Genomic DNA, 18,239 nt, shown 5'->3' with positions numbered 1-18,239 from the left:
GGCCTTAGAATGGGAGTCTTTGGTCTTCTCTAAACACATTTCAAAATTCATTAGTGGAATATCATTCATATATTTTGGAAAGTTAACTTGTACTAACACGTGCAGACTGCCTTAGAAGGACAGACCGCTGCATGGAGCCAAGTCACAAGACACCTGGACACGAGGTAGTACCCCAGCAGGCAGGTGGGGGTGGGGGACCAGATGCAGCAGAACAAAGGACAAAATAGAGCCTGGGTCGAACTTCCCCAGGAAGGACTCTGCACTCAGCTGCCTTCGAGCCTCTTCTGAATTCCACCAACCCTTCCTCAGCACTTCCTGCCTTGTTTTTTTTTCCTTAATTCACTTTTTGCCAGACTAGACGTTTCCTAGGCTTAGGCAAACACATCATTATCACACGTATTAAAATGCACCCATAGCCTACATTAATAACTGATTAATAACTGCATCTTGCTGTAAATTTTTATGATCTTGACTTTCAGCTTTTGTATGAATAATCCATTTTGTTCATGTGATTTAGACTTTATTTATATATAATTATGCAAGAGTTATGTTGCAGGTGCCTAGATTCTGCAGACATTTCATTAAATTTTATTTACTTTGATTTTTCCAGTTTCCTTTCCTTATTTTGGGGCCACTGTTTTTCAGTCTCCAACGTTTTCACAGGCCCTAGGGGATATGACAGTGCTGCAGGAGTCCAGCCTTACATTCCTAAGAATCTCTCACAGCCCCTCTCACGTAGGGAGCTCTGATGAATGAATGAAAGAGCGAATGAACGAGTGAATGAATGAGGTGAATAAAGTTTCTTCTAAGTTTTCTCTCCAAGGTCGGTTCTCTTCTCATTCTTCTGGAATCTCAGCCTTGCCTGGAGGCTGGGCAGGAGAGCCTCTCGCCCCGCTAACACCAAAACTGCGACCTTGGAGGATCGTGTCCTGGGCCCGGCCCTCAGCCGATCCCGGCAGAGTCCCCCCGGGGCCGGGGTCGGGACGGTGGCCGCAGCGTGGAGCGCAGCCGGTGACCAGGCAAAGCCTGTGCGCATGGGCGGAGCGGCGCCCTCCCCCGCGTTCCCTCCCCCACTGCAGGTGAGTCGCAGCGCCGCGGCCCCCACCCCGCGCAGCCCCGGGGGTGACGTCAGGCCTCTGGACCGCGCTCCGCCCCGCCCCTGCAGGCAGCGCTGAGGGACCGCGACTCCGCGGTGGAACCCCGTCCCGCTGCGGTAAATGCCGGCTGCCGCAAGCAGAGGGGGCGACCAGGCGCTCGAATGTGCTGCGGCAGCGGCGGCTGCCAGACGCTAGGACGAGGAGTCTGCAGTCAAAGCGGCAGCTTCCTGCCGCGGCCCACCTGCCCCGCGGCCCCACAGCCGGTGTCAGCGCAGCGCGCGGGCCACCGCGGGGTCCGCACCCGCCGCCTCGCGGGATCGCCGGGCGCCCAGCCAGCCTCAGCTGTCCATCTACACACGAGCCAGCCAATCGCGTGCCACTGCTCCAGCCGCACCTCCCGGAGCCTATGACGGGCGTAAGAGCCAGCCTATGAGATTGGGGCCTCGGTGGTCTGGGCTGGGAGCGGGAGCCAATGAGCATCATTCCAGGTGGGTGGAGGGAGCTGGACTCGGGAAGGTAGCTTCGTTCGGGTTGCTAACGTCTTCCCTTGGAGATGGGCGCGCAAACCAACCAGTGGGTCTGGGGGCGGCGGTGATGGGCGTGGAGCTGGCCCAATGAGGGTGGGAGTGGGTGGGGCAGGCCGGAGCAGCAGTGCTAAAGGAGCCCGGCGGAGGCAGCGGTGGGTTTGGGACTGAGGCGCTGGATCTGTGGTCGCGGCTGGGGACGTGCGCCCGCGCCACCATCTTCGGCTGAAGGTGAGAGGTGCGGCTCCCCGGGTCCGAGTGCACGGCCCAGGGCAGAGGGACAGTTTGTGGAGAGAGGAATGGATCCTGGGGCTGAGGGGCCCGGGCGGCTCTGGAGGGCAGGAACCGGGGACCGAAGCGGGAGCTGGGGAAGACAGAGGGGCTTCTGAGCTGTAGGGTTCGTGCTGCGGGGACCTTAGGTTAGTTTGAACAGGGTCCTGGGCTGGGGGCAATGGGACCCCAGTGGGTGGAGATGGATAGACTCCCGGACGGGCGGGGATAGAGGTCCTTGTGAAACCCCTGCGGGGATGAGGGCCTGGGTGTGCAGGAGGGCGACCCCTGGGGGGCTGGGGATGGAGATCTGGGGGTGGGGACGTGAGGACCAGGTTCTCGGTGTGTGGGATCCCTGGGGACGCGAGGTCGAGGGGCTAGTGCCCCGGCGGAGGTTTCGGCGTGCCCCGCAAGCCAGTGTCTGCCTCCTAGGAGGGGAGGGGATTCTAGCGGGGCTGGAAAGCGCAGTCCCGGCGGTCGGGTGGGGGGGCGCTGGACAGGAAGGGCCCCTGCCTGGGTTGCTGGGTGGGTTAGGCCTGGCCGGACCGGGTTCCCCGGAGCGCTGGAGGGGTTCACCAAGGGCTTGGAAGGCGGGCGGCGCTCGCCCGACCCGTGGGTGGAGGGACAGGAGGGCAGAGGCTCTGCGCGGCCGGGGGAGCGCGCGGCGGGTGAGGGGCTCCGGAGCCGGCCGCGGGCGTGGGGAGGGTCGGACTCCGCCGGCGCCGGGGAAGGAGCACGGGAGAGGGGCGTCCTGCCGCGCCCTCCATGGAGCGCCTAGGCCGGGGGTGGACGCCCGGCGAGGCCCAGGCGGTTTGGGGGGGCGAGGCGGGAAATGTGGCGGGGCGCGCTGCAGCAGGACGGCCGGGGGGGAGGGTCAGCGCTCGCCTCGGGATCCCTTTATTGTGTAAGCGAGCTGGGAATGGCCCGCCGCAGTCTCTTCATTGCCTTCTGCAGTTGGGGGTCACACCCTGATCCCATAAAATCGGACTGGAATTGGGTCGGAGGGAAGTTGAAGCCGCGGAGTCCTGCCATTTGCGGGGGCTTTGTGGGCCTGTGGTGGGCGGATGCGGCCCTGGGAAGCGGGAGGCCCCCAGCCAGGCCTGTTTGGAACTAGGGCCTTAGGAAGGAGGTTGGCGACTCGGCGGGTCAGACCCGGGCTGGTGAGGTTTGGATAACGTGGCCTCTGCCTACAGCCGTTATCTGTGTTTCTTTAGGGCCTCTGCAGCTCCCTTCAAGATCACTGCGGTGGATGGAAGGGGGTGGGGTGGGCTGGGGTGGGGTAGGGGAAAGCAGGCGGGGTAGATGCAGACTGCAGATGAAACAAAGACGGCTGTTTTCGCTGAATAATGTAATACCAAACATAATACTTTGGCTTTGCTGAGATTTTGTTTTTTAACGTTGAAACTGAGGATTCTTTGAGTCAGGTTTAATTATTCTTGATAGTATCTCACTCTGGAAAACTTTATAATCTATTTATTGTTTTATCTCCTTCATCAATCTGCCTTTATTAATTATTCTTTGAGTCCCTTGCTTTTGATGTTTAAGTATACCCTGTCTGTCTCGGGTTCTGGAAAAGTGGCCATTTTATGCATCTCCTTACTTCTGCATCTTAAATTCAGTTCTTCCGCGTCCTTATCTGGAGAAAGCATATGGTGTAATTGTGCGATATAGCACGAGCTTTGGCAGCAGAAGGATGTGACCCCTGAGAGCCTGGCTTTTCATTTGGGCTCCGTAGGGAAATCATTACAACGAAGGCAGCTGGGATGGAAGGTGAGATGGAGGAAATCTTGAAGGGCACGTTGTAGGGTGGAAGACTCTATGCTTCAGCGGTTTATGTACTTTGTTATCGCATATGAGGAATTAAAGTTCCTGGGGTTGGATCCTAGTTTTGGAAATATTTAACAGGGCATAGAGATATTAATTGGGAGATGGGGCAGGCCATAAGTAGCAGTAGCGGCCTTTTGCGTTTGGTTTGTGTTTGTGATCACTGGGTTAAGGATTTTGATAAATTAGCAGACTTGTCCCGCCCTGTCATGTAAGTGACCTCAATGGTAGCAATACACAAATTGGGACAGTTCTGTTTTAGCTCATCTGTTATAGATGGATGCTCTGTCATGGTTAATTTATCCATCCTTCTTGTTTGCCTTTCTATATGCAGGCCGTTCATAAAATTGAATTGTTTGCCTCTGTCCACACTTACAGTTAAGTGCTGCGAGGAGGTTGATAAGTTTGCTGGGTGGCATTTCACTGGAAGTGAAAAATGACTTGGGGGTGGAGCCCCAGGGGTGTGTGTGTGTCAAACCACTGAAAGGGATGGGAACTTCGGCTCTGTAGGGGGCTAATTCATACACAGATAAATGATTTAATTATAATTAGGCAGCAATTTCAAATGACACCAATAACCCTCAGACCATCTTTATGTCTGCTAACAAAAAGACTCCTGTTTATCCTTATTTCCCCTAAGTTATGGGTATCTTTTTCTATAAAATATAAAACCTTAGCCAGATGATTTCTTGGCCAGGCCTATACTTTTTAAGCCATAATTGATTGGGTTTTTATTTAGTAGAAAGGTAGTATGTAGCGTTGTATACTCCACACCCTTCAAAATTTCCTCCATGTCACCTTCCATCATTGTAGCGGGTAGTCTGGAGCTGAACTCTGAGTTTAATCCCAGCTCTGCTGCTTGTTAGCTGTGTGCCCTTGGGCTGGTTATTGGCTTTCTCTATACCTCAGATTCATCTGTAAAATGGAGATATTAATAGTGCCTACCTCATAGGGCTGTTGTGAGGATTAAGAGTTGACATATGTAAACTGCTTAGAATAGTGTCTGGCCGTAATTAGTGATATATGACAATGGTATCTGCTGTTTTAAAAATCATAGTGTTGTCCTTTCTGCAAAGCAAAGCACTGGTGAGTGGTACACTGTTAAACACCAGTATTATCCAGATTGGGTACCAAATGTACAATGGAGTTAAATAAATGTATTTGGCAATCACAAGTGAAGAATTAAACCGAACAAAATATCTTCAATGGTCTCATGAACTCTGTCAGTTAAACAATAATATGAGCACTTTCCACCTGCAAAGCCCTCTGGTGCAACGCAGGGTAGGTTAAGAAGAAAGTCAGGAGAACAGTACAAAATGTTAGGAGAAGGAAAAGGATTGAATTGCCACATTGACCTGAAAAGAACTTCTGAAAGGATGGCATTTGGGTCAGGAGTTGAAGGAATAATAGCTTTTTGGTTGTGGAGAAGTTGAATTTCACTATAAGGGTTAGGACCATTCAAGTAAGTATTGATCAATAAGTACAGAGCCCCTGTTATATACCGGGGACTAGACAAAACGCTCAAGATACAGCATGGAACAGACAACTATCCTCATAGTGTTTAGTTGTAGAAGTGTCTGAAAAAGTGAAAGTAATTGGTAATCCTACTACCCAGTAAAGACCCAGTGAATATTTGTTCCATTTAAAAAAAAAAATACATGCGTGTATGTAGTCTTCCCCACAAAATTGGGAACATGCTGTGTAATTACACTTTTGTGTTCTATCGGGTTTTTTAAAAATACTAAATGACAAGCATTTCCCCATCTAGAAAAAAGTACTGATAAATTTAAGATGTCCCAATTTGATAAAATAATTTTAAGATATATAATCTACTGTTTCTAGACCTGTTCTAGAAGTTATTTGTTAAATTATTCTAATTTATAGTCACCTGCTAAATTTAAGCATCTAATTACGTGTCCATTGTAAAATTTAAGAAGTGTGTGCGTGTCTACTGACAGCAAGACAGTTTCCTAAGTCCTCTGCAGGATATGCAGTTTACACCTGATAAGAATAGTAAGAGAAACTTGTTATATTTTGCTATGGTTGTATATTTTCTTTTAATAGATTCTATCCTTCTGAAAGGTGGAGTGTGTATCCTATTATTTGTCTTCAAATTTACCTATGATGTTTCCCACCTTGAAGCCACGCCTCCTTTCTTCTTTTTAAAAATTTTTTATTTTATTTATTATTATTATTATTATTATTTTGAGACAGAATCTCATTCTGTTGCCCAGGCTGGAGTGCAGTGGTGTGATCTCGGCTCACTACAACTTCTGCCTCCTGGCTCAAGTGATCTTCCTGCCTCACCCTCCCGAAGAACTGGGACTACAGGCTTGTGCCACCAAGCCCGGCTAATTTTTTGTATTTTTTGTAGAGATGGGGTTTTGCCATGTTGCCCAGGCTGATCTTGAACACCTGGACTCAAGCGATCTACCTGCCTTGCGCTCCCAAAGTGCTGGGATTACAGGCGTGAGCCACCCCGCCTGGCCTCCTTTGTTCTTACCAGTGTGCAATGTTTAAGTTGGAAAGAGAAGACTTGTTAATAATGTTATTAGACCAGTCCCTAGAGGTAATGGGCTTTTAAAACTATTATGCAGAATGTACGTGTGCCCATGAATGTTTTCTGTATTGCCCTCCCAAGAGGATGCCTTAGAAGACTAATGCAAGTTTAGGTATAAAATGTATTAACAATTTTATTTGTATACAAGTTTTAATAACATTAATCACGTTTTGTGATTTTTTTTTTGTTTCATCTTATTTTGCGATTTTTGTTTTATCCAAGTCTATAACCTTTAAGACATCAACATGTTATATAAATTGTTATGAATTAGTCTAGAATTTGGTTTTCAACCTCTTTTTCTACTTTAACATATCTGCTGGTAGCAGTGGCGCACCTATATAGCAACCACAGAACTTTGGAGCAGTGGTTGTCAAATGTGTCCTGGGACCAGCAAAGGCAGCAGCATCTGGGAACTTGTTAGAAATACAAATTCTAAGGCTCAGGCTGGGCGCGGTGGCTCATGCTTGTAATCCCAGCACTTTGGGAGGCCCAGGCGGGTGGATCACCTGAGGTAAGGAGTTCAAGACCAACCTGGCCAACATGGTGAAACCCTGTTTCTACTAAAAATACAAAAATTAGCTGGTCATGGTGGCAGGTGCCTGTAATTCCAGCCACTTGGGAGGCTGAGGCAGGAGAATCACTTGAACCTTGGAGGCAGAGGTTGCAGTGAGCTGAGATTGCACCCACTGCACTCCAGCCTGGGTAACAGGGTGAAACTCCGTCTCAAAAAAAAAAAAAAGTTCTCAGGTTCTACCCTCTACCTACTGAATCAGGTATTCTGGGATACAGCCCAGCAATCTGTATTTTAATAAACCCTCTAGGTGCTGCAAATGCGTGCCAGAATTTGATAGCCGCTACTATAGAGGGTGAGTGTTTGTAATGCATTACATTGCAACAAATACTTTCTGAAGAATCTTAGCTATTTGGTTCTAGTAAATTTTTTTTTTAATTTATTTTTGTTTGTTTGTTTTCGAGACGGAGTCTCGCTCTGTCACCCAGCCTGGAGTGCAGTGGCACGATCTCGGCTCACTGCAACCTCCGCCTCCCAGGTTCAAGCAATTCTCCTACCTCAGCCTCCTGAGTGGCTGGGATTACAGGCACCCACCACCATGCCTGGCTAATTTTTTGGTATTTTTAGTGGAGATGGGGTTTCACCATGTTGGCCAGGCTGGTCTCGAACTCCTGATCTCAGGTGATCCACCCATCTCAGCCTTCCAAAGTGCTGGGATTGCAGGTATAAGCCTCTGCACCCAGCTGGTTCTAGTAAATTATTATTAGGGGTTAAAGGGCTAGAATGTGTAACCACTATCAGTGATTAGTCTTTTAGGATACAAATAGAGCCCTTTAGAAGCTAGAGAAAGTTATAGCACATATACGCACACACTAAGTGCATAATATTTTTATACCATTTCAGGGATTTCGTTGAACTTGAGATTAGCTGATGGACTCAAGAACCTCTTAACAACCTTAGACTACTTTATGATTTCCTTTTGCCTTCAAAGAACCCCTAGCATTTTTGGCTAGGGGAGTGGAGTGAAGGGAGGGGAGAAGTGGGGATTGGATAGAGCAAGAGTAGGTACTCAGTTGGCTGCTTCTGTTGGTTTGAGTGAAGTCATGGAAACCATGCCTATGAAATTTATAATAACTTGGAATTTGGAGTAGCAGCAAAAATGTTTAAGTTGGTATCAAATCCCAAAAAGATCCTGTCAGGCAATCATAATGAGTCACATCAGAAAGATGATGATGGATGTAAAATCCTGTCATTTGGTCCAAAAAGCTAATGCACAAGTAGAGGAGGGGACGTAGCTTAGCCACAAAGTGGTGGAGCTTTCTCTGCTAGCTCTTTGTGAGCCAATAGTAAATGGGTGCTAAATAAACCAACTAGGTCTTGAGATACACTAATTGTAAATGTCACAGAACCAGTACTTTCCTCGATGTGGCCAAGATTGTTGATGGTTCCTTTTTCTTCTGCACTGGTCAGACCGTATCCGGGCTATGATGTTTGCTTCTGGGCCACACACTTTAGAGGGAGACAAGCATATTGGCGTCTGTTTAGGCAAGAGATCGGGCAGGGGAAGGAGTCTTGGTGAATGAGGGGTGGAGGAGCTGCAGGGTGGGAATGGAGGCCTGAACAGCTACCATGACATATTCGAAAGGCTGCTATGTGAAGCCGAGTTATGCTTGTGTTTTGTGGCCCCAGTTGATCACATTAAGACTCATGGGGCCATAGAAAAGCTATAGGGAGACTGATTTGGGTTATTCATAAGAAGAACTTTAAGTCTGTTATCTGAGGGTAGAATGGGAGGCATGTTTTAGATTCTTTAGATTCTTTACTCCTCTGACAATCATGTGTTTTTGTAGCTGTTTCCTTGTGGTCGTATTAATACCGGTACCATTTCATGAACCTTTTATTACCCATCTTTGTTTTTTTTTTTTTTTTTTTCCCTTTTCAACTCCCTGTTTAATTTGTGGTGAGGGTGAAAGAGGAGATAAAGAAAAAAAAAAAAAAGGTCAACCTGTAACTTTGCTTTTTCTTCTTTTTTTTTTTTTTTTTTTTTAGCCCTCAGTAACTGAGGGCAAACCAGTTCATCAGACAACCAGAGCCATAATTTGTGGTCACCCCTGAAATTAACCTTGGAAACTCGGTTAGTATGGCTGCGAAGAGGTATACCCCAGCCCCTTAACACAGAGTTAATGCTTAATCTAAGGCTTTAAGTTTCGTAGGAAAGAAAAACGTGTACATTCTTTTGTGTTTCTTAAACATCTAATTTTGCACTCCTCCTCTTTTAGAGGCGATTGCTCTTGGATCCTTCCATTTACAATGGCGCAGAGAACTGGGCTTGAAGATCCGGAGAGGTATCTCTTTGTGGACAGGGCTGTCATTTACAACCCTGCCACTCAAGCTGATTGGACAGCTAAAAAGCTAGTGTGGATTCCATCAGAACGCCATGGTTTTGAGGCAGCTAGTATCAAAGAAGAACGGGGAGATGAAGTTATGGTGGAGCTGGCAGAGAATGGAAAGAAAGCAATGGTCAACAAAGATGATATTCAGAAGATGAACCCACCTAAGTTTTCCAAGGTGGAGGATATGGCAGAATTGACATGCTTGAATGAAGCTTCCGTTTTACATAATCTGAAGGATCGCTACTATTCAGGACTTATCTATGTAAGTATTTCTTCCAAATAATCATGTGAAGTGGTAGCTAGGAATTAATGTAAATTATACATCTTGTCATAATCAAATGAGAATGTGGAATACCCAAACTCTCTGTTTAACTAATTTCTATTTCTATTTAAGCAAGATTTGTTGCTTGCTTACCCAGGTCTTGCTTCTCTTTGAATCTTAACACATTAAGTTTAAATAATACAGCCTGCAACTACATATAATAAAATGGCATTTGAAGACTTTTGTAGTGGTGTTCTGGAGCATAATAAGGTGGGAGAGAGCATGTAACAGGAAGACCAGAAGGTTTAATAAGGTAAAGAGAGTTGCATTAATAGGATGCAGACAGCAAAACGGTAGAAAATCAAGTGCATACCCAAGAGGGTAAAGTGGAGGGGCTGTAAGCTTAGAAATTTCTGTGGACAGCATGAACAGCTTCACTGGATGTGGGGAAGTAGGAAAGATGAATGCTGAGGTTTTTAAGAGGAAACAATTAGGGTAAGATTGAGGCTGGCTGGGGTCGTCCTGTGGTTAGCTGCTGATATGAATGTTGAAGTCACCGACTATGTCACTGACCATGTAGAAGAAGTTACTGAAAATCATAAGGGATAATGTAGAGAGGAAAAATGTAAGCCAGATACTAAAAATGACAAAATAGGTTTGAGGCAATGGTAGACAGGTGGCAATGATTTGAAGGAGATGGCATGTATGGGACTTCAACTGATGATGAAGGGAAGTAGGGAGAAAAGTTGATGGTCGTGGTTTGAAATTGGAAAAGGGTTTTTGAATTTTACACAAGGAGTATGCTACTGAAGGTCATGAATAATTCAAACTTCAGTCAATCAGAGGTAGTTTTCCCACAGAATTAGTTTAAGGAATATTTCTTAAGTGTCCCCTGTGCTCTAGGTGCTGGGGGTAGTACAGTGAAGAAGACAGGCCAGGTCTCTGCCTTTGTGAAATGTCCGATGAGGAAATGAAACAGGGCTATGGAGAGAGTATGTAGGAGGATGGCTTTCCCCAGCGGGTCAGTTAAGGGCTGTTTGTGAAGGTAGCATTTGAGCTGGAGTCTGACTGGTGGGAGGCAGCTAGCCATGAGAAAAGCTGAGAAAAGAATGATTCATTCATGACCTTTGCCAGAGTAGTTTCAGCCAAGCCTGATAGATCTCCCTTATTTTCTTCTCTATGAGATAGGAGAGTAAGAGGCCACAGGGTTGGAACGGTGGCTTGAGGAGAATGGAAAGGCTTAGGAACAACCCTTATCCAATTTCAGACTAAGCCAGGGATAAGAAAGCAATTGGAGAGTAGCATTGAGAGTCCAGCTGAGACTGAATAACCACGTGTAGGGCGACCGCAGTTTTGTCTGGCTGTGTGATTTTGCCAGACCATGGGATTGCCCTAGGTCTGTGAGTGTGGGGGCTTTGGATCTCCGTGGCTCCCACAGTGAGAGGAGGATTCAGTGGCTGTCTTTAGAGTCCTGGTTCGGTAGGAATGGGAGTCTGGCTGGAAGAGGCTGATGGGTCAAGGCCTGGAGGTTTCCAGAATGTTGATGAACAGGGATCATGGAGTGAAGGGGTGAGAAAACTGCAAACTTAGGAGGTTGTGGTCAGACTGTAATGTCGACGTGTAAGATTCGAGAGGTGGATCAGTTTCAGATGAAGCCCATTGCAATCAGTTGTGCAGGTATGGAAATGTGATGTCACCATCAAAAGCTGTGCAGTGTGAAGAGGAGCCAGGCTGCCTTTCTGCCAGCCTTCACCTTGATTTCCCACACTGGCAGCTGGAGGTAGCTGCAAAGGGAGCTAAGTAGAAAAGGAATGAAAGAAAGGACAGGTTTTTTTGTTTTTGTTTTGCAGCCATTTCACATAATTCAGAGATTTTACAGTTATCTCTTATGAGTTTGTTGGATTTTTTTTCAAACTTAACTCACAGACAACCTGAGTGAACTTCCGAGTTTCTTCTCAAAGCACAGCCTCCTTCTGCAGGAGAATCTGGGTTTTTCTCAAAGACTCAAGGTCACACAGAGGTGGGGGTTTGGGAGGATCATATCTTCAATTAGTTGGGTGGAGAAAGGGTTCTTACCTAAGGTTCTAGTTGGAGAACTTGACTCTAAAGTCCGTCTCGTCAAGAGGATGAGGTTGAAGAGAGCCATGCTAGCATTGTGATAAATATGTATTGGGCTTTGAAATTAACCAGCCAGTTGAGATGATCAGTTGAGGCGCAATGATACAGATACTAGGATAATTTGGGTAGAACCTTTTTTGGACATATTTCTATAGATAAGATATAACAAAAACTTATTTAAACAAATTAGGTTGCTAACAGGTTTAGTTATGTTCTTTTCTCACCTTTTCTTTGGATTTATTCTCTCTGACCCCCAATTTCTCAGGTCATTAATTTTCATCTTCTTTCCTAATAAAACAGTTTAAAAACTGTAAATGTCTTCTCTAATACTGTTTTAGCTCACATCACAAGTTTCTATATATAGTATTTATTCTTCAGTTCTAAATATTTTCTAATTTCTATGATGATTAACTAGTGAACCATTTAAAAGTGTATTTGTAAAATTTCAAAATGTTGATTTTTAAGTTATCTTTTTATTATTGATTTTTAAAATTACATCTCAATCACAGAATGTTGTTCATATAGGAGACATTTTTTGTGTAGTATATTGTCAGCTTTTATGCGTGGTCTGTATGTGTTTGCAAAGAATGTATATTCTGTTATTGTTGAATATAGGGTTCTATATATGGCCATTAGATTAAGCTTTTTAATTGTATTGTTTATATCTTCCATAGCCTTGCTACTTTTTGTCTGCTTAATTTGTCAGTTACTAAGTGTGTGAAAAATCTCCCATTGTGTTTTATCAATGAAGTATGCATCCCTAAATGACACAGTTTAGTTTTGCCTGTTTTTGTTTTTGGTTTTTTTTTGAGACAGTCTTGCTCTGTCGCCCAGGCTGGAGTGTAGTGGTACGATCTTGGCTCACTGCAACCTCTGCCTCCTGGTTCAAGTGATTCTCCTGCCTCAGCCTCCCTATTAGCTAGGATTACAGGCTCGAGCCACCATACCCAGATAATTTTTTGTATTTTTAGTAGAGATGGAGTTTCACCATATTGGCCAGGCTGGTCTTGAACTCCTGACCTCAAGTGATCCACCTGCCTTGGCCTCCCAAAGTGCTGGGATTATAGGCATGAGCCACCGCGCCCGGCCTAGTTTTGCCTGTTTTTGAATTTTTTTATAAATGAATCTCCTAGTGTGTAGCCTTTTGTGTCTTTTGTTGTTGTTCTCCTAGTGTGTAGCCTTTTGTGTCTTTTGTTGTTGTTGGCTTAGGATTACATTTTTAAGATTTATTCATATCGTTTTACGTTGATGTAACTCAGTAGCTCCCAAAGTGTGGTCTGGACCCCCTAGGATTTCCCTGAGACCCTCTCAGAGGAGCACACAAGGTTAAAACTATTTTTATAATAATCCGAATATGTCATCAGCCCTTTTTACTGTTGACATTTGTAGTGATGGTGCAAAAGCAATGATAAATAAAACTCCTGACACCTTATCATGAATAAAGGCAGTGTAATAGGACCAAAGTGTACTAGAACCATTTTATTCTTCACTGCCACTTATTGGCACTTTTAAAAAAAATGCAATTTCGCTCAAGAATGTTCTTGGCAAAGCAGGAAAAATAACTGATTTTATTAAATCTCAACCTTTGGGAATACAGTTTTTTAATATTCGGTGTGACGAAATGGTAAGTATGCCTAAAGCACTTCTGATGCATATCAATGTATGATGGTTGCCTTGAGGACTAGCATGTGGGTAGTTATTTGAGTTGCAAGCTAAACTTGCTACTTTTTAAATAGAATACTATTTTCATTTGAGGCCGGGCGCGGTGGCTCACGCCTGTAATCCCAGCACTTTGGGAGGCCGAGGCGGGCGGATCACAAGGTCAGGAGATCGAGACCACGGTGAAACCCCGTCTCTACTAAAAATACAAAAAAAAAAAAAAAAAAAAAAAAAAATTAGCCGGGCGCGGTTGTGGGCGCCTGTAGTCCCAGCTACTCGGGAGGCTGAGGCAGGAGAATGGCGTGAACCCGGGAGGCGGAGCTTGCAGTGAGCCGAGATCGCGCCACTGCATTCCAGCCTGGGCGACAGAGCGAGACTCCATCTCAAAAAAAAAAAAAAAAAAAAAAAAAAAAAAAAAAAAAGAGGTATTTGGCAGACATTTTCTTGAAAATGAACAAAACGAGCCTGTCACTTCAAAGAAAACAACTGACTGTATTTGTTGCCAATGATAAAATTTGAGGTTTTATGTAAAAATTAGAATTTTAGGAAACTTGTATCTACCATCATGAACTTGACAGCATGTCAATACTTAAAAACCTTTCTGATATGATAGATGGTGATAATAATGAAAGTGGGTTTTTTTGATGTCATATAGTGAAATGTCATCATTTGAAAGACTTGCATAATTTAATGATGTGTGTATGGTGTCACGAAATCATGCATGGGTACGCAAGATAAACCAGTAGATTTTGATGCAGTGGAATATGAGAAGTTCACTGATAGGGTTTCAGATGGTACCTTGCATCTAAATTTTAAGAAATTATCACTTGTTGGCCGGTCGCAGTGACTAACGCCTGTAATCCCAGCACTTTGAGAGGCTGAGGCAGGCGGATCACCAGAGGCCGGGAGTTCGAGACCAGCCTGACCAACATGGAGAAACCCTGTCTCTACTAAAAATACAAAATCAACCAGGCTTGGTGGCACATGCCTGTTGTCCCAGCTACTTGGGAGGCTAAGTCAGGACAACCAGGAGACAGAGGTTGCAGTGAGCCAAGATCGTGCCATTGCCCTCCAGCCTGGGCAACAAGAGTGAAACTCCGTCTCAAAAAAAAGAAAAAATGAAATTGTCACTTGTTAAGTGTTAGTAGTGTCGAAGATAAGTATCCACGATTATCTGAAAAGACTGTTAAACCGTTCCTGTCTTTTCCAACTAAATATCTGTAAGTCTGCTTTCTTCATATGCTTCATCCAAAACAACATATTACAATAGACTGAATACAGAAATAGACATGAAAATTGAGTTGTTTTCGATTAAGCTAGACAATAAAAGTTTCGCAAGAATGTAAAACAGTGCCATTCTTCTCACTTTTGTTTTGGAAATGAAAAGTTGTTTTTCATAAGAAATGTTATTTATGTTAACATGTAATATATTTACTGTTTTAGAATGAATAGATATTTGTAAAACTTTATATTTTATATGAAACAAAAGGTCTTTGGGGTCCTTAATAATTTCTAAGAGTGCAAAAAGGCCCTGAAATTTTAAAAGTTTGAGTAGTTTTTTCATTTTTGTTGGAATATAGTATTCCATCATAGTATTTTTGACCTAATAAATTTATCTAACTATTCCGCTGTTTTGTACACTGTTTTTTTCTGTCTTGGTAATATTATGATCAGTGCTTCAATGAACAACCATATACATGTACTTAGTGCACAATAGGCATGCCTTTCTGTAAGATGTGTAACTAGGAGTGGAATTCCTGGATGATAGAATGTGCAGATCTGTAACTCATATCTTCAGCTTTTCTAGATAATGTCTGATTTAGTTAGAGTCCCAGAAGGAAACAGAAGGCTCTCAAACTAGGTATTTGAGAGTTTAATGAAGGGTTTTACAAATAATGTGGGTAGGGTTTAAAAAAATAAATGAGTACTAGTGCAGTATCTCAGCAGCAGTGATGGCTGAGAGCCCTTGAAACATCTTGATCTTTAAAGAAGCCTTAGAAAAGAGCTGTTGCCTCAACTCAGAGAGGTACCTGTGTGGAGAGGGCTACCTGACAGGAATTGCCTTCCTTAGAGGCATGAAAGTCAGCTCATGGTTGGGAGGGAGCCTAGGGAATAAATATCCTGACCTTCTGTTCTCACCCTTAGTCTCCTGTTGATGTCTACCATTGGTTGAACTCAGTTTGAAGCCAGAGGGGAAGGGAATTTGATGATTCTTTCCTTAGGGTCAGCCTTAATTCCATCTGGAATTGAATGTTGTGTATGGTGTGAGGTTGGGACAAGATTCATTTATTTTTCCATATGGCTAGCCAGTTGACCCAGTGCCATTTACTAAAACATAATCTTTTCTCCACTGCTCTGAAGTGGCATCTTAGTCATAAATCAGGGTTCATAAGTATGCTTTTGACTCTATTATATTTCCTGGGTCCATGTGCCTATCTTCTAGCTAATATCACATTTTCTTAATTATTACAGCTTTATAATGTGTCTTGGTATTTAGTGTGGTAAATCCTCTCCTTTTTGTTCTTTAAAGATTGTTTTGGCTGTTAAGTTCTTGGCATTTCAATATAATTTTAGAATCTGCTTGTCGGTTTTTCATTTACGCACACAACCTTGTTGAAATTTTGATTGGGATCTTATTGATTCTGTAGATCAGTTTGGGGAGAAATTAGATCTTTATAATATTTTATCTTTAATTCCTGAGTAAACTCATTTATTTAGTTCTAAATTTTTATTAATATTGTTTTATAGTTTTCTTTGTAGAGGCCATGAACATCTTTTGTTATTTATTTTTGGATATTTTATTTTATTTGAATATTATTTAAATGGTGTTTAAATGTTTCCCTTATAATTCATATGGTATATGGATAATATATACGTAATTGTTACCATTATGTAGAAATACTGTATTTTTCACAATTAATTTTTGTATATTGACTTTATCTTCAGTGACCTAAGTTTACTTATTGGTTATAATAGTTTAGCTAAAAATTCTGTTGGATTTTCTATGAGCACACGTGTTGTCCACAAATAATGAGTTTTATTTTTTACTAAATCTTATACTTTTCTTTTTTTTTTTTGGAGACAAGGTTTTGCTCTGTCAACCAGGCTGGAGTGCAGTGGGATACTCGTGGCTTAATACACCCTCAACCTCCTGGGCTCAAGCGATACTCTCACCTCAGCCTCCCGAGTAGCAGGGACCACAGGCACGTACCACCATGCCTGGCTGATTTTTGTATTTTTGTAGAGACAGGGTTTTGCCATGTTGCCCAGGCTGGTGACGAACTACTCGGCAAAAGCAATCTACCTACCTCAGCCTCCCAAACTGTTGGGATTATAGGCATGGGCCACCATGCCCAGCCAGTTCACACACATTTCTTTTACTTGCTTTATTGCACTGTCTAGAATTTTCAGTACAGTGGTTTTTGAACAGAAGTGATAATCGGAGGCATCCTTGTATCATTTCTGATCTCAGAGGGAAAGCTTTCAACATTTCATCATTAAGAATGATATTTGCTGTAATTGGTGTTTTTTTAAATACTGATTCTTTATCAGATTAAGGGAGATTTTCTTGTATTCCTGAATGGGTGATTTTTTTATCCTGAATGGATGATTTTGAAAAAAATTAATGGATGTTAATTTATCAAATGTTTTTCATTATTTAATGAGATGATAATGTGATTTTTCTTCTTATTTTGTTATTGTGGAGAATTATGCATATTTTTGAGTGTAAATTAACCTTGCAAAGACCAAGTATTCTTTATGTATACACAAAGAGAGAGTGAGATTCCTAGAATCTGTTTGCTAGTATTTTGTTTAGGATTTTTGCATCTACATTCATCAGTGAGATTAACTTAAAATTTTCCTTTCTTATAATACCTTTGTCATATTTTGCTATCAAGATTATGCTGGTTTTATCAAATGAATTGGGAAATGTTTAATCTTTGTTCTCTGGAAGAGTTTGGATAGGATTGATGTTATTTCTTTTTAAAGTAATGATAGTGTTTTCTTTGTGGGGAAGTTTTTCTGTAATAGATATAGAACTTTTCAGATTTTTATTTGTGTGGTTTTTTTTTAATTCTTTTCTTTTCTTTTTTTTTTTTTTTTTTTTTTGAGACAGGGTCTCACTCTGTCACCCCGGCTAGATTGCAGTGGTGCAATCATAACTCATGCAGCCTTGAAGTCCTGGGCTCATGTAATCTTCCTGCCTTAGCCTCCTAAGTAGCTGGGACCATGCCCGGCTAATTTCTGTATTTTTTATAGACGGGATTTCACCATGTTGGCCAGTCTTGTCTCGAAACCCTGAACTCAAGCAATTTACCTACCTTGACCTCCCAAAGTGTTAGGATTACAGACGTGAGCCACTGCTCCTGGCCTTGTGTCAGTTTTGATAATTATGTTTGTCTAGGAATTTATCTGTTTCATCTAAATGTTCAAATTTATTTGTATAAGTTGTTCATAATATGCTTATTTTCTGTAGGATTTATAGTCATGTTTTCTCTTATTCCTGATACTGATAATTTATTTGTATCATTTTAAAATGAGTGTCACCAGAGGCTTATCAATTTTTTTATTCTTTGCAAATAATAGACTTTTGACTTTGTTGGTCCTCTCTATGTGTGCTTTAAAAGCTGTAAATTTCATTCTAAGTACTGCTAGAGCTGTATTCTACAAGTTTTAATATGTTACATTTTATTATCATTCAGTTGAAATTAATGAGGATGTTTTCTTTGACTCTGGGTAATTCAGAAGTGGATTGCTTAGGCTAGGCACAGTGGTTCATGCCTGTAATCCTAACACTTTGGGAGGCTGAAGTGGATGAATCACTTGAGGCCAGGAGTTCGAGACCAGCCTGGCCAAAATGGTGAAACCCTGTCTCTACTAAAAATTCAAAAATTAGCCAGGTGTGGTGGCACATGCCTGTGATCCCAGCTACTCAGAAGGCTGAGGAAGGAGAATCGCCTGAACCCGGAAGGCAGAGGCTGCAGTGAGCTGAGATCGCGCCACTGCACTCCAGCCTGAAC

At 43.2% G+C, this 18,239-nt stretch overlaps 1 protein-coding gene and 1 long non-coding RNA gene across 20 annotated transcripts in view; one reads left to right on the top strand and one right to left on the bottom strand.

The window, feature by feature from the left end:
- The first annotated feature begins 1,045 nt into the window (after nucleotides 1–1,045).
- MYH10 (myosin heavy chain 10) overlaps nucleotides 1,046–18,239 on the top strand; it is a 153,812-nt gene continuing 136,618 nt past the window's right edge. For 11 of the 19 annotated variants that reach the window (XM_077970332.1, XM_077970328.1, XM_077970323.1 and 8 more), the window contains exons 1-2: nucleotides 1,748–1,852; nucleotides 9,066–9,441. Coding sequence is in view for 10 of the 19 variants with exons in the window: in XM_015118584.3 (XP_014974070.3) it covers nucleotides 9,097–9,441 (345 nt within the window). In the remaining 9 variants the exon portion in view is untranslated. Of the gene's footprint in view, nucleotides 1,586–1,747; nucleotides 2,041–2,542; nucleotides 2,796–8,835; nucleotides 8,921–9,065; nucleotides 9,442–18,239 lie in introns of those variants that run through there. The other 8 variants (XM_077970331.1, XM_077970327.1, XM_077970325.1 and 5 more) reach the window with 4 other exon arrangements.
- On the bottom strand, nucleotides 16,534–17,540 carry LOC144335317 (uncharacterized). The gene is made up of 2 exons (XR_013406091.1): nucleotides 16,733–17,540; nucleotides 16,534–16,602 (listed from the first exon to the last, which is right to left on the bottom strand). It is a non-coding gene; the product is annotated as an uncharacterized LOC144335317 (long non-coding RNA).

This window comes from Macaca mulatta, chromosome 16 (assembly GCF_049350105.2).
Source record: "Macaca mulatta isolate MMU2019108-1 chromosome 16, T2T-MMU8v2.0, whole genome shotgun sequence".
NCBI classification, from domain to species: domain Eukaryota; kingdom Metazoa; phylum Chordata; class Mammalia; order Primates; family Cercopithecidae; genus Macaca; species Macaca mulatta.
This window is presented reverse-complemented; position numbering and strand designations above follow the sequence as displayed.